General features: G+C 37.7%; 1 protein-coding gene across 1 annotated transcript in view; it reads left to right on the top strand.

Annotated features, from left to right (window-relative positions):
• Positions 1 to 14,513, top strand: part of LOC306887934 (receptor-type tyrosine-protein phosphatase U-like) — a 198,852-nt gene that overhangs the window by 154,298 nt on the left and 30,041 nt on the right. The window contains exons 14-16 of the mRNA XM_079445985.1: positions 8,718 to 8,856; positions 11,043 to 11,200; positions 12,922 to 13,109. Coding sequence (XP_079302111.1) covers positions 8,718 to 8,856; positions 11,043 to 11,200; positions 12,922 to 13,109 — 485 coding nt within the window. The remainder of the gene's footprint in view (positions 1 to 8,717; positions 8,857 to 11,042; positions 11,201 to 12,921; positions 13,110 to 14,513) is intronic.

Raw genomic sequence — 14,513 nt, 5'->3', positions numbered from 1 at the left:
GATATTACCCCCTTTAACATGAAGTGAATGTAAAGAGTTTGTAGACAAATTAAAGTATGATAGAGTGCCCACAAACAGTAAAACATAACAATTGTAGTGGATTGGATGGGTGATGTTATTCTGACTCCACAAGTGTAGGTTTTTCAGCTTATTTGCTATTTACTTATTCACAATGTACATGCCTGAGGGCCACAGCTTTTCCAAGATGTCATCAGCATTCTAGCTCCAGATCCCACAGGAACTAACAGTTTGCTGCAGGCGGATGGTGCGTCGGTGTCGATTTTAGCATCTGAGACATCAAGAGGGGTGGAAATAGACCACTTGAATGGGAGAAATTGTAACGCTAAATATGGCATCTGTAGATCTGCTTTAGAGTCGGGTTGCTTTTATTGATACAACTATTGCAGCAGCTGTAGGAAGCCCTGCCTTAGAATAACGCCAATAAAGGCCAATCACCTGATTGTTTACACTTGAATGTGTATTTTCATTAGCAGGACTAGCCTGAGAATTGTTTTGATTTCATAATTTGAACTAAATTTAGTAAGTCATTGTTGTCAGATTTTATCCCTGATTTGAAATATGTTATTTAAACTTCACAAAGACATTTGGGCCAAGTTCTCACAGCAGCAGAATACGCTTCTCATTCGTCGATGAGCATTGTGTTGTGTTTTAGGAATGAAGGAAATGTCAGTAAACTTAACAGATGTTGTCATGTACCTGTACTAGTACCTTTTCTGTTTGTCTACAGTTTTATTTTTCTTAACGCGTCCAACCAAACTCACACTGTTAAATTTTCAAGACTCGCTCATTTTCGGAAAACTCATGGTATGTGAACAGAAATTGGATCGGATAATTAGTCTACAATTCATTCAATGCGAGAGAGCCAGTCCGAGTTTTACATAAGTGTGTCTAGAAAGTTTTTCCGGTTTCTTGTGTGATTTTGCTAGCTTACAAAGACGCAGATATGATCTGCATGTCATCTGAAGGTTTTCTCCCATCAGTTTGCTCCACTGTCTACTATAAAAGCTTCTGAAGGTTAGTAAAGATTTGATGGATGAACTCACAGTTGGACTTCTGTCACTTCAAAAGTGAGAAGACTTTAAAGTTTTGTTTATCCCACCATCTTTGAAATAGTTTGAGGTGATGGTCTTGAATAGAATATGGGCTTTACTTACATTTACATTTATTCATTTAGCTGACGCTTTTATCCAAAGCGACTTACAATTGCTATACATGTCAGAGGTCGCACGCCTCTGGAGAAACTAGGGGTTAAGTGTCTTGCTCAGGGACACATTGGTGTCTCACAGTGGATTCGAACCCGGGTCTCTCACACCAAAGGCATGTGTCTTATCCACTGCGCCATCACCACCCACCTACTTCCTTTGCATGTTCATACAGATAGTCTTGAGACTTACACCTTTCAGTAAATTCTGAAAGGTGTCTTGAGACTTGCACCTTTCAGTAAATTCAGCAATCCCAAAAACTGACATTGTGAATGTAGCCTCAGAGATGTAAGTGTTTCAACATTCAAGCAGCGACCGAGGGATGCTGCCAGGCCAGGTTTTGCTATCAAAGTGGTTCTCCTCTTCCAGGTCAGTAGTCCAGCTCTGTGGCCATTGCTCAAACCTCTCAGAGCTGTACCACTGAGAAACTTCATAATGGTTCACTAGCTAATCTTACACATGCACTTTTTTCCCCCAAGAGCTCAGATTTCTGATACAAGTTGCTAGCATCTGTGGATTCCCTAAAGGGCAAAGCAGCTTTGGGATGTGTATTGGTTTACAGTGAAATATTGTGTCTAGACAGATTTTTCCCTTATATGGCCCCCTCCCCTTTCCCTTTCTCTTCTGGAGACAAGGGCACTAACGGAGAACAGGTCACTCTTTCATCATGTTTGTTTTGGTTGCTTGCGGTAGGGGAGTGGACTATATCAAAGCAGATTTGTCTGGGGCGGGCAGTCTCAGAGTAGACATGCCGCACCACGTGGACAGAGAGAGAGAGATCAGTTTTCGGGTCCCTGTCCAGTCAGGAGAAAGACCTTCACATCAAACACCACGGATGGGGAGTCACCTGTGCTTGTCAATACATGCTACCACCTGTCAGGCTTCTCAGAGAAAGATGAAAAGGTTCATGAGGCATAGATTTCTGTCAAGGCAACAAGAAAGAACCACACTCCTTTCTATCGAACGCCATCAGGGATCAGTGTGGGCAGGACGGTATTGTAGTCTTCGGCATTTGCCGCTAGTGAGCACAGCCTCCCAGTTAAATCGACCTGGCTCTTTTTTTGAGACTGAGTAATCAGGGTGACGACTGGCTTTCCGAGCATGAAGCCAAGAGGCGCAGTGGACATTTTAGGGCAGTTTTGTCTTCCCATCTGCTCAGTGGGCACAGACAGACACACATTTGGGATGTGGGTTCACACGCCAACATATTGATGAACAGAATGGAGCTCTCTCAACTTCCTCAACAGGAAAGAACTATTAAACAAATTGACAAACAGAGTGCTAACAAACAGAAGGACAGGAAACTCTTTCACTACATTTATTTCTTGTATTCTATAAATATCTCTCATAAAGGTTCCATATGATAAGAAATAATCCAGCTTGTCAAAAAAATCCATAATTGAGGTTGTTGCTTTTGATTGGCCACGAAATTGTCCTATGAATCAACAATCAAGGTCCAGAAGAAAATTGACACCCTGATGTTCTCAAAATGCAACCGAATTACATAGTCTTACAAAACTAAGCTGCCAAGATTCCCTTTTCATTGCACAGGTGACAGTTTAATTAACAGTCCCTTGGCAATCTTCACAGAACAATAGACTTTCGTTGTAACTCCAAGTGCTAATTTCCACTTTTGGTGCACTCAGCAGGTGCTCACATTAATCTTGAAACAAATTTCATGCCTGTGTTGGTCTTAATTGATATTCTGAAAGGAAACTCAGCACAATGATAAAAATCTGATCAGGTTTGCATCAAACTTTAATGGATGTTTTCCCATCTATATTTCATGCGATGAATACATTTAATACCTCATTAAGAACTTGTGATGTAGCTGTTATTGTGGAGATTATGCATGAACTTGCATATCTTATGTTTGGAATATTGACCTTGCATGTTAAGATGGAGCTATTATGTTGGCACAATATCCTGCATCAGTCTTTGTTTTGTTTAACAGTAAAAAAATATCTGAGCATCCTTAAAACAAGGTAATTTCACATGAGAAGCAATGTGTTTTGTGTTTTATATTGTTCCATTGGCAGGTCTTAAAATTGACTGAGGCTTATTTTCTATTAAAAAAAAAAGAAAGGAAGAAATTTAACAAGACAAAGTGCACCTAACATCCAGGATAAATTCTCTCCAAACAAATCAAATGTGATTTTGCTTCTCAGATGAATTTGTCTTTAAAAATTCAGAAATATTTTGCTTGATGCAATAAATGAATTTTTTATTTTTTTTTAAATCTAATATAATTTGTAAGTTTTGATTTCATGCAGTTACACTGTCTCACCATTTTTGGAAATGAGGTTTGTTTTTTAGAGCATTTAATTGTAGACATAGTAAATCTAAATCAGATCCCTTCACTGTTGACATCTAAAGAATTATGTATATTTAATATTATGATGCAGACACAGGCTGTATTGGTGTCTTAGATGCAATCTGTGCCTGTGAAGATGTGCACCAAAAGCACGGCCGTAGCCAGCTATGAGGTCACCGAGGTCCGGACCTCGGTCATTTTTTATTTAAAATGTCAAGCTCTCTGAATGATTATTTAGCCGTTTAAACCACCTCATATCACATGAGTGTTTGCAATTCATGTTGCTGCGAGAAGCTAGCGCAGTGAACGGGGCTTGAGAGCGCGTTGAGTGAGAGCGCGGGTGCAGTCTCCGTTTGTTGCCAGATCCACCTATTATACGTGTTTTGTGACTCGTTTTTCCAATTTATTGTGACACTTTGGGACGTTTATAAAGTGGAAAGTTGAACGTTAGTGTTAGTGATATATTCTTATTTACAAAACACAAGCTTTGAACTTATTTCGGATATCTTTTTCTTTCTTTTTGTAATTGCTTGTTTTTCGTAGCAATATCTGGCAACATTGTACATTCATAAAAAAAGCTTATAGACAATCTGTAATTTAATTGCTGACAGGAAGATACCACAATCGGTAAGACAAACGCAGTGATCATCGTTAATATCTGAAAGAAATGTATAACACTATCAAAAACAATAGCATAATACAAATCTGTTTGTAACAGAATGAAATAGGCTACTATGCCAAATAACGTTAACGTTACTGGCCAGCAGACGTCTCATGCTCTTTAGTTAACCTTAAGTCATCAAAAAACATTAATTAAAGCAGTGTTTCTCAACTGGTGGGTCGCTAAAACGTTTTGAGTGGGTCGCGGAGTGTGCAGTCAAAGAAACAACAAACGTAATTCTGTTTTTTCTGACGCTAGACTATTATTTTGAAAGACGTGCTTGAAAGCGGTTGACTCTTCTAAAAGTAGGCCTACCTGAGAAAAACGCTTTTTCCTCATTCAGTATCTACGGTCAAATGAGATGTTGTCCAGTTTTATGTCGGTGTCATTATTCTAACGTTATTTTTATAACTTGTTATAAAATAAAAATTCCCTCACCTAAAAAAAAAAAAAAAAAAAAGAACTTTCCAGTCCTGTCAGTCATACTGTGCTGGTTGCGCGCACTCTTCCATTACACGCGCAAATTTACCATGGTAACAGACCTTAACCCTCAAAATGCCACTTTTTTTTCACTGTGTTTTTTTGTAATGTATTTCTAAATGACTGTGGTCTCATCACATACCAACTTATTAACAAAAACTGTTTTGGAACTGCTACCTTACCTTTACCTGTTACCTTATACCTCATTCTCATCAGTATGTGCATTTTCTTATATACAGTGTGTATGTGTGTACATTTATATACATATATATATATATATATATATATATATATATATATATATATATATATATATATATATATATATATGCAAAAGCCTCTAAGTGCCATCTGAAAATTTCTTCTAGAATGGACATTTTTATCAAGCTCGTATATTTAAGTTCAGTAATTTCACTTAAATGTCAATTAATAGGTCATTTTAATTGTAATTTAAGTGAAATTACTGAACTTAAATATACGAGCTTGATAAAAATGATCATTCTAGAAGAAATTTTCAGACGGCATATATATATATATATATATATATATATATATGTCAATTTCCAAAAAAAAAGGGTCGCAGCTTAATGTCCATGGTAAAATGTGGGTTCAATGGCCTAACCAGTTGACAACCACTGCATTAGAGCACAGCCAAAGTTATTATTACTTATCCATATAGCAATGTTTATTATGGAAATCTATTACAGTAATCAGTATTGTTACATAACCCATTGTGATGCAATAAAGAAGGTCTAATTTAACAATGTTTATCCTCCAAAACAGACAGAACAGAGAGAGTGTAGAATGGCAAAAAGGTTCCGGCAAAATACATTAGATGTATTTCTTAAAAAAAAGCCTAAATTGAAAGACACACACACACACACACACACACACACAAACACGCGCACACACACACAGAGAAACACTATAGCAAATAGCCTGTAAATAGTTTGTAACATGTAAAACATTATATTGAATAAAAAATATTTCACAATCATCTACATGTCTGTCTATTTTGAAGTTTAGGCTATATGTAGTACATTTGTGGGTGTTATTATAGCACAATTCTTAACACCTTACTTCGGACCTCACTAATTTTCAAACCCTGGTTACGGCCTTGACCAAAAGCACTATACTATATTAAAGGAGATGGTTTCTTCTAAAATAATTAATGGCTGGGCTCTTTTTAAAAGATTCCTGTGGGAGTCTGACTTCTCAAGTCTAGTGTAATGTGGGATCTGTATGGGGGGTTTGTGAAAGTATAGTCTCTGTTGTCTTCAGACATCTAAAGTCTCTCACATAGAAAGTTGCTTTGGATTGGAAGGAAAGGAATGGTCTAGATTACACTACTTTAAATAAACTATTCTCCCTCCAACCAAAAATATTTGATTATTTACCCACTCTCATATAGTTACAAACCTGTATGACTTTCTTCTTTTCCGTGCAGTTACACTGAGTAGCCTACTGAGGCTTTTAAGATTAAAAAGCTTTTCAGTTATCATAGAAGTAGTCCATTATTAGTAGTAGTCTAATCCTTATGCAATATATTCCAAGTCTTCGAAAGTTATACAATAGCATTGTTAGAGAAACAGACTGGAATTTAAGTTATTCACTGAAAATATTGAATGAATCATTCTTTTGAGTTTTTCAGTGAATGATTCTTTCTTAAATTGGACTGATCCAGTTCTATACAACATGCTTTTGAGGAAGACGTGGACTGCTCTTAAGATACTTTAATGGTGCTTTTGCGTAGTTTTTGAATCTTCAACATCTTCGTCATAATTCCATGAAAAACCAATTGCACAATTTTTTGAATTTCTTCTTTTGTTTTCCTCTGAAGAAGTAAACTCATGCAGGTTTGGAACTACAAGAAAGTGAGTACATAATGCCATAATGTTCATTTTTTATTATTATATGCATACAATCCAATGCCATACTATAACTCCAGTCAATGGAAAGAATGCAAAAACAAAGCTCTTCAGTTTTCAGAGGCATTTCTTCGCCATTCTGAGTGAGCCATTGTCACAAAGACAGGGAAGTTTTGAAACTGCCTTTGGCTGTTGAGGGAGCAGAGAGTGCCATGGCAAAGTCTTTTTCTTGCTACCCCACATCCCTCCACATGCTTATGACTTATTTTTAGCCTTGGCCTTGCATGGAACCCTAAAGCAGACCTTTTTCCTCAGGCCTTAGCTCACAATCTTTGTCATAGGGCCCTGTAACTTTCCTTAAGGAAGAGACCTTAAGGAAGTGCTAACACTAGGCGGAGTAAGATGATCTCCCTCATCAACAAAGATGTTGGATTTCCACTGTGGATTTGACTAAGCAAACATGGCCTCATTGACAAGTAACCAGTTATTAGTTTGAATAGCCATTTGCTGGTTTCTTGGAGAGCCACTGGTTGTTTGCATGAAATGATCAGGATTTTTTTCTAAATTGTTGTGGCAACACACCTGCTTGCCTTTGCCAAATCAATGAATATCGTAACAGCTGAATGTCTCTCCCGTATGTATTGAATGAATGTGTCTCCTGTAATTCCTACTTTAATGTATGTTTGTGTAGAACATTTTATTTCAGATTTATCTGAATTGCCTAACACATATTGTTGGTTATATAATGTGGTATGCAATATTTAAATATATAACTATTTATGTATTTTTTAATGTAAAGACAACATATTAAAATTGTTATATATTCATTTTTATCATATATATAATTTTAATATGTGATCTTTAATCATTTTAGTTGGATTAGGATTTGCTGCACAGCCCCTCTGTGTTTTTGTGAAAAGAGCAGAAACATACAGATTAACATTGATGTTCACACATACTCATCAGCTCGAACAAACCCCCACAAAAACATGCAAAACATCCCCGTTCAAGCATGAGTGTGTGAAAGAGTATAAATAGCCCAGCTGCTGCGTGTCCAGGTCAGGGCAATTTGCCTCAGGCTCCTCTGCATATGCACACTTTCTCTTTACTCTCTCTCTTGGATCACACAGTCTCATTTTGTAGTGTGACAGAGAGTCATGCTATCCCCAGGAGCCTCAGATTGTGAAATGCCCCCTGCCCACACGCTGTCAGTGGAGACAGGTGCCGGGGATAAATAGCTGACCGGGTGCAGTTGGCACTCACGCCGCAGAGGAGGCGTGCATCCTGCGTGGTACAGTAGAGAAACGGCTCATGATGAGCGATTGAAGAAGCCCTCAGGATTGCCAGATCTTTAATTTCTTTCACCTTGGCTTATGACTGTGTTTTGGGTTTTGACTCAGGACTATGCTTTTCTCACTTGCTTTCTCAGATTGTCAGTTTTGTCTTGTGCCTCTGTCAGTGGATGACCAAAAGTCTCCTTCTACTTTTCAATTTCAATGTATGTTTATTTCTGTTAAACCTGCTGAGAAATCCAGCTTGTGTCAGATTTACTTGGTTGCTACAGTAGCTAGTCATTAACTGGTACAAGCTGGTTTAAGAGCTTGATAGGCTGAACTCATGTCAGTACCACACCATCCTGTTGATTGCCACACCAAATAGTTTCACCTTGGTTCTGTCTTGTTTAAGCTGGTTAGAATTAGAAGACCACTTTATTGTATTAATGTCCACACCAACACACAATGACATTCTGTTTATTATAAGTGTACACTGCAGTTAAGTTGTCTGTTGCTTTAAACGCTCAAACTTAAGTTGGTGAATTCGGATTGGCTGTCAACGTTTTATCGTTCATCAGCCAGAAAAAATCATTCCAAGAATATCGTTCCTCTGTGTTGTTATTATAGTTGTATTTTCATAGAATTAGAATGATTATTAAAACTTTATAGTTATTGTTATAGCTATCATCATTGGTGTTGAGATCATAATTAACATGTTTGTTCATCTGGTATAAACCGTTCTTTTCCACCAGGCTTCATTTGAATCTTTTCCTTTCCTCAGTACTTTGGATTTGTGTGTTTGTGTTTTGTTAATATGTTAATTCATATGTAATGTATATGTTATATGTAATTGCTGGTGTCCTTAAATGCTGTTATGCATGTTTGTGTGTTCTTCAGCCGCCTGTAAAGACCATCAGCGAGCTCTTGAGGTCACACAGCGCTCAGAAGAGATGGGGCTCATCCTAGGAGTGTGTGCTGGTGGGCTCGTGGTCCTGATACTGCTACTTGGGGCCATTATCATAATTATTAAAAAAGGGTGAGTTCCTCTGGTCAGTATGAGAACACAAGAGCCAGAGCATGTGTTGCTTTAAAACGTAAATGTGAAGCAAAGTGTATATAGTAGACATTATAAGTTACACTAATATTTTTTTTTTGTCATTGCATTAGATTACATAAAAATGTAAAATATGTATATATGTGTATATATGTATATCTTTAAAAAAAATTATATTTGAATCTATGATATTTTATTATATGCAGTGACGTTTATGCATATTAACGTGTGACTTAAGAGTCCAAATCTTTTTGGAGCCACTGTATGTGCTGCAAAACAAAGAACTGCTTCAAATGACACTTATAAGTCTGTGGGCCATTTTCAAATATTTCTTGTGAAAGTGCTTTTTAAATTAGACTTAATCTGTTCCTGAGAGACCAGGCTATTGTGCGTTCAGCTATGACTAACTTAAACCTACCCATTGTGGTTTATGACTTCGATTATTCGGCTCAGTCAATAGGCACCCAGGTGTTCTCCGCTGCATTCTCACGTGCCTCTGCGGAGAGATTGCCAGGGGTTTTCATCTTCTGAGATTATCTGAGTGTGAAATATTTAATTAAAGAAATGCAATTCAATTACTCACTTAATTAGGCCCTGCCCGCTGCCGCCCTGAACCAGAAATGAGCCAATAATTGGGATGGAAAAAGTGTGCTTTCAGAGATAATTAGCCAACGGTTCTCAAAAGGTCATCAGATTCAGTGGCAAATGAGAGACACAAGCCTCTCGTTCCACAAACGGCACCAATCACTGAAGATGAATCTAAGCAATGGTCATCTCATAGATTCATCTTCAACAACAGATAAAGACCATTCACCATCTGTTTTTCATAAGAATTTCTCACATGTATGAATAGTGATTGCCTACTGTTTTAGACTTTTGCCTCCTTGTCTGATGGTTGCTGGTTTTAGGGATGCACAGATATTAAAATTATGGCCAATAGAATGAACTGAAAATAACTTTGTCATGGCCTTTTTATTCATTCATTAAGAAATTTAATTTAATAAAATTCTACTTTACTGTTTTGACTTAACATAGTGTTCTAAAATATTTCTAATCTCCACCCAAACATAATTAAAACACCAATATAAAATGCATCCCTTGACCTGGTGAACTTTCTGGATTAACCTGGTTAAACCTGATAAACCAAACCAGGTTAAGCTACCCAAAGCAATCCAGCTCGACTACCTTTGGCTTCTTTGATCTGGTGCTGTATTTCTAGCTCAAATATTATGTCCAATTTGTTTGCATTTTAGTTGTCTTTTCCATAATCAGTTATCAGCACATACCTCTTCAGCCTCTGGCTTTCATTTTCCTACTTCTGGGTGAAAAATCTTTTATATAAGCTAAACTTCTGAGTGCAAGAGCAAACCCTCAGCACAGTCATTTAGCCAGAGATAAAGTATCACAGGAGCGTGCCTTCTTCAGCTAGAGATGGGAGTTCTTCCTGCTGAAATGGAAAGAAATATACCGGGCCTTTGTGTAAAACAGAAAATCTAAGCCATTTAATCCAAATGCACCCCAAAATGGAGTTGGAAAACGTTTGTAATACAAATGCAGATGGAAGTGTTCTCCAAGCGTTTCATTGGACAATTTAGCGGATATTGGGTTAGATTGTGCCTCTGAATTGCTGTGAAGGCGCGACTGCGGAGAGCGAATATGAAAGTTCCTCTCAGCAGGCCACTTTGTTTAACTCGTTAAAAGCAACAAGATGACGTATTTGATTAGGCCACCATTTCCCGCTCTGGCTGAGGCTTTGTGCGTATCTGCATGTGCCCCATTACTTGCCTGGCAAATGCAAGCTGCTGACGGCCTGCCATTTTTCACTCTAATCAGAGCTCTACCAGTGCTTGCATCTCATGTCCCTTCTTCTTCTTCTCTTTTTTCCCCTTTTTTGTCTCTCCCTTTATTTTTTTCTTTCTCTCTCTCCAGAAGGGATTACTACTCATACTCTTATTATCCGTAAGTGGCTTCTTCTCCATTGCACATCATCATTTCTCATGGCTTTTTTGTGCGCTTTTTAGAGAGGGGGCGGCAGCGGAGTGATGATCTTCTCTTTCTCTCTCACCAACTCCCCTAACTCGCCTCATCTCTCTCTCGTTTCCTTCACGTTCCATTTCTCTACCTCCCCTTCTTCTCTCCTCGCCCTCTTCTCTCTGTCTCCTCAGTAGGAAGCCGGTGAACATGAATAAGACCCCCATTACGTACAGACAGGAGAAGAGTAATATGATGGGCTCCATGGAGCGCAGTTTCACTGATCAGAGCACTCTGCAGGAGGACGAGAGGATGGCCTTGTCATTTATGGACACCCATACGTGCAGCACTCGCAGTAAGACGTGACACCACACAACACCAGCGCACACACCTCGACTTGAACTTGAGTTTAATTGCAGCCTTAAAATCTAAATATGTGTGGATTTAATTCTGGGTTGTTCGTTGAACAGAAACTCTATGTAATCTGCTGTATTAATGAAGCAACGCATGAAAAAAAACAAATACCCGAGTAGCATGCACTTGTCTTGCTTTGTTTCAACTCATTTATTCCAGTTAAATGAACTTGCACATTGAAACAGTGACTACAGAGCTAATACTTCTGACAAATAACAGGGAGTGACAACTTGCACATCAACAACAGCATGAAAGCAGTAAACAGTAATCCATATAACTAATCCATGATTCATGCCGCATTGCATGATAGGGACTGAATAGGTCTAAAGTTATGAAGGAATTGTTCACCCATGTTTCACGTTTCTGTCATCATTTACTCACCCTCATGTTGTTCCAAACACATCTGACATTCTTTCTTCCGTGAGATGTAAAAGGAGAAGTTTTAAAGAGTATCACTCTAAAGAAAAGTGAATGAGGACTGTGGCTGTCAAGCTGCAAAATGACACCAGGAACCGTGAAAGTATGATAAAAGTCTTCTGAAGCCACATGATAGCTTTGTGTTAGAAACAGACAGACATTTAGTCATTGTTCACGGAAAATCGATAGATACAGATAGAAACAAACATAATGATGAAATCTGTATAATAATTCTTATATTTGTTTCCTCACACTTACAGGTGCTAAAAGCGAGAGTATCAGGCACGAACGTCAAAGAGTGCAAATTAATGGATACAGACTTTCAGTCACGCACACAGTTAAAGTGAAGCTCAGGGACTTACTAGGTCACCTCCTGTTAATTTGTCCTCATTTGTAGTCAGTGTGAAAGCTTCATCCAAGCCACAGTCCTTCTGTAATCACTCAGTCTTTCACAGCTCTTAAATATAAGATGTAGTGCTGTTGATGTAGTACATTCTCATATGATTCCAAATCGAACACTCATTCTCCCCTGACATAAGACTATCAATCCTAATATAAACATAAATCCATGGAAAAGTAGGAAGAACGAGTAGTATACTTAAAAAATGCATTTACAAACACACACTCGGCAAACACAACCAGGTTATGATATGCAAATGGACTCAGATCTGCACCAGAAGCTCATCCTTAAGGCATCATGGTCGAGATTTTCAATATGGCAAAAAATAAAAGTTGAAAAATGCTAATAATATCCAATTCAAAGATATCTAACTCTGCAGGCACTGAATAGTTGATGTCTCAAAGAGAGAGATCTCTTGATCAAAATGAAGTTTTAATGGCACGTCTCAGAACTGTCTTGCCACATTTTAAGTGTCTGCTGTGTGGAATATACTGTCTGGGTTTCTTCTTTCCTATTTCCGTTGAGAAATGAGTAGCAGACTGCAAATTTATTTGAATACACAGCCCTAGTCATGAATTCATAATTGCTCCCTGATCATATTTATGAATACCAATTATAAACACAGAAGATGAAGTGCCATAAGCGGATGATAATTCTCAGATTAACCCCATTATACTTGTTCGGAGTTTTTGTTTTTATAAAATGTTTATTGGTTATTTTTTAAACTTTTCTAAGGTAGCTGAGCTGCTTTAGGTATAGCTGTTTCCTATACTGTGTTTATTTTATATCCTTATATGAACGATGTCATGCAAACATTTGTTCTGTGCTTGTTCATTTCTACTAAGGTGACCCACGGAGCTGTATGAATGAGTCCAGCAGTCTGCTGGGTGGATCGCCTAGACGTCAGTGTGGCCGTAAAGGATCGCCCTATCATACGGGTCAGCTTCACCCGGCAGTGCGTGTGGCTGACCTCTTACAACACATCAACCAGATGAAAACCGCAGAAGGTTACGGCTTTAAACAGGAATATGAGGTGGGTTTTGTTTCTTGTTTTGTTTTGTTTTTATTTTATTTTATTTATTTATTTTTTATGAACATCATGTTGTGTGACTAACCATTTTATTTTATTTTTATTTTTGCAAAAGTGAATATTTTATTAAAAACTACTCACTATTTTGCAAAAAAAATATTTGTTATTTTATCATTTCATTTTATTATTTTATTTTTGACCGACATGTAAAGTGAATAACCTATTTATTTATTTTGTGAACAACATGTTGTGTGACTAAATATTTTATTTGCTATCTTAAAACAGTAGGAAATTGTAAGAACAACATAGGATATACAGAAATGGCTCTTTGCTACTCACTGCTTAACTTTGTCAAATCCATCCACTAATTCTTCCTCAGTAGCACTCATAGTAGCAACCTAGGATCTTGAAACACTTTGCATCCTGGCTGATGTAAACTTGTTCGCTGGCTACCAGAAATTGCATTAAGCCAGTTAATTGGATAGGAACTGGTGGTTTCAGCCAGCTATTTTTAATTTTTTTTTGAATTATGAATTCTAAGGTTCATCAATGGTCTGTCAGTGTGCCAAGGTTGAGACTAGTCTTCAAATACCCTTGTTTAGCTGTTGTTTGACCATGTTTTTTATATAAGCAAGCAGAAAATCAAGTTATTGAGATATTAACAATAATAATAGTAGTGTTCCATTTATACTGTATAGCATATTTGCATATACAATCACTGAACCACAAAAAATGCTTTGGCACAGCTGGTTTTGAGTTTTATTTCAGAGGAAACCAGATCTATTTGGCTATTTTGGCTTTAATAGTATAATTTTTAAAAACATTCAAGCAAGAGGTTTCAGTCATAATAATATAAATCTTTCACAGCTGCCTACACAGATTTTCTGATTTATTTAAAGAAGTCAGAATATGCTTGGGCTTTAGTGCTGCTTACAATGCGGTCTATCTGGGAGCTGCCGTTGCATACGTGGAGGGAGCTGTCAGTAAGAACAGATGTCTGGCTGGGAGATCTCCAGCCTCCAGAACTCACCGTCTGCAAGCCTTGTCAAAACAGACCTCTGCATCCAATCCCCAAGACACAAACACATTAATGCAAAGATGCATGTTTATGCACAAACACACATTCCAAACTTCTTATCACTTCTCCACAATACGACACCCTCACACTGTTGTCATGCCCTGCTGAAGTAAAGCTGCTCATTCCAGCTTGAGGTAGTCAGAATGGTTTTTAGAACATGGCAGCTTGTTTGCTGCTTATCTACCAGCCCAAACCAGCTTGACCTCAACCTAGTCTTTCATAGCCAGACATTTGACATAAGGTCTGGCCCACATTTCAACTATTTTTATCTAGAACAGCATACTTAGACTGTATTTCTGCTTGTTAACGTGAAATCATTTTATCAATTT

This window comes from Barbus barbus (genome assembly GCF_936440315.1).
Source record: "Barbus barbus genome assembly, chromosome: 21".
Taxonomy (NCBI): domain Eukaryota; kingdom Metazoa; phylum Chordata; class Actinopteri; order Cypriniformes; family Cyprinidae; genus Barbus; species Barbus barbus.
The sequence above is the reverse complement of the archived record's forward strand: the minus strand, read 5'-3'. Positions and strand labels throughout refer to the sequence as shown.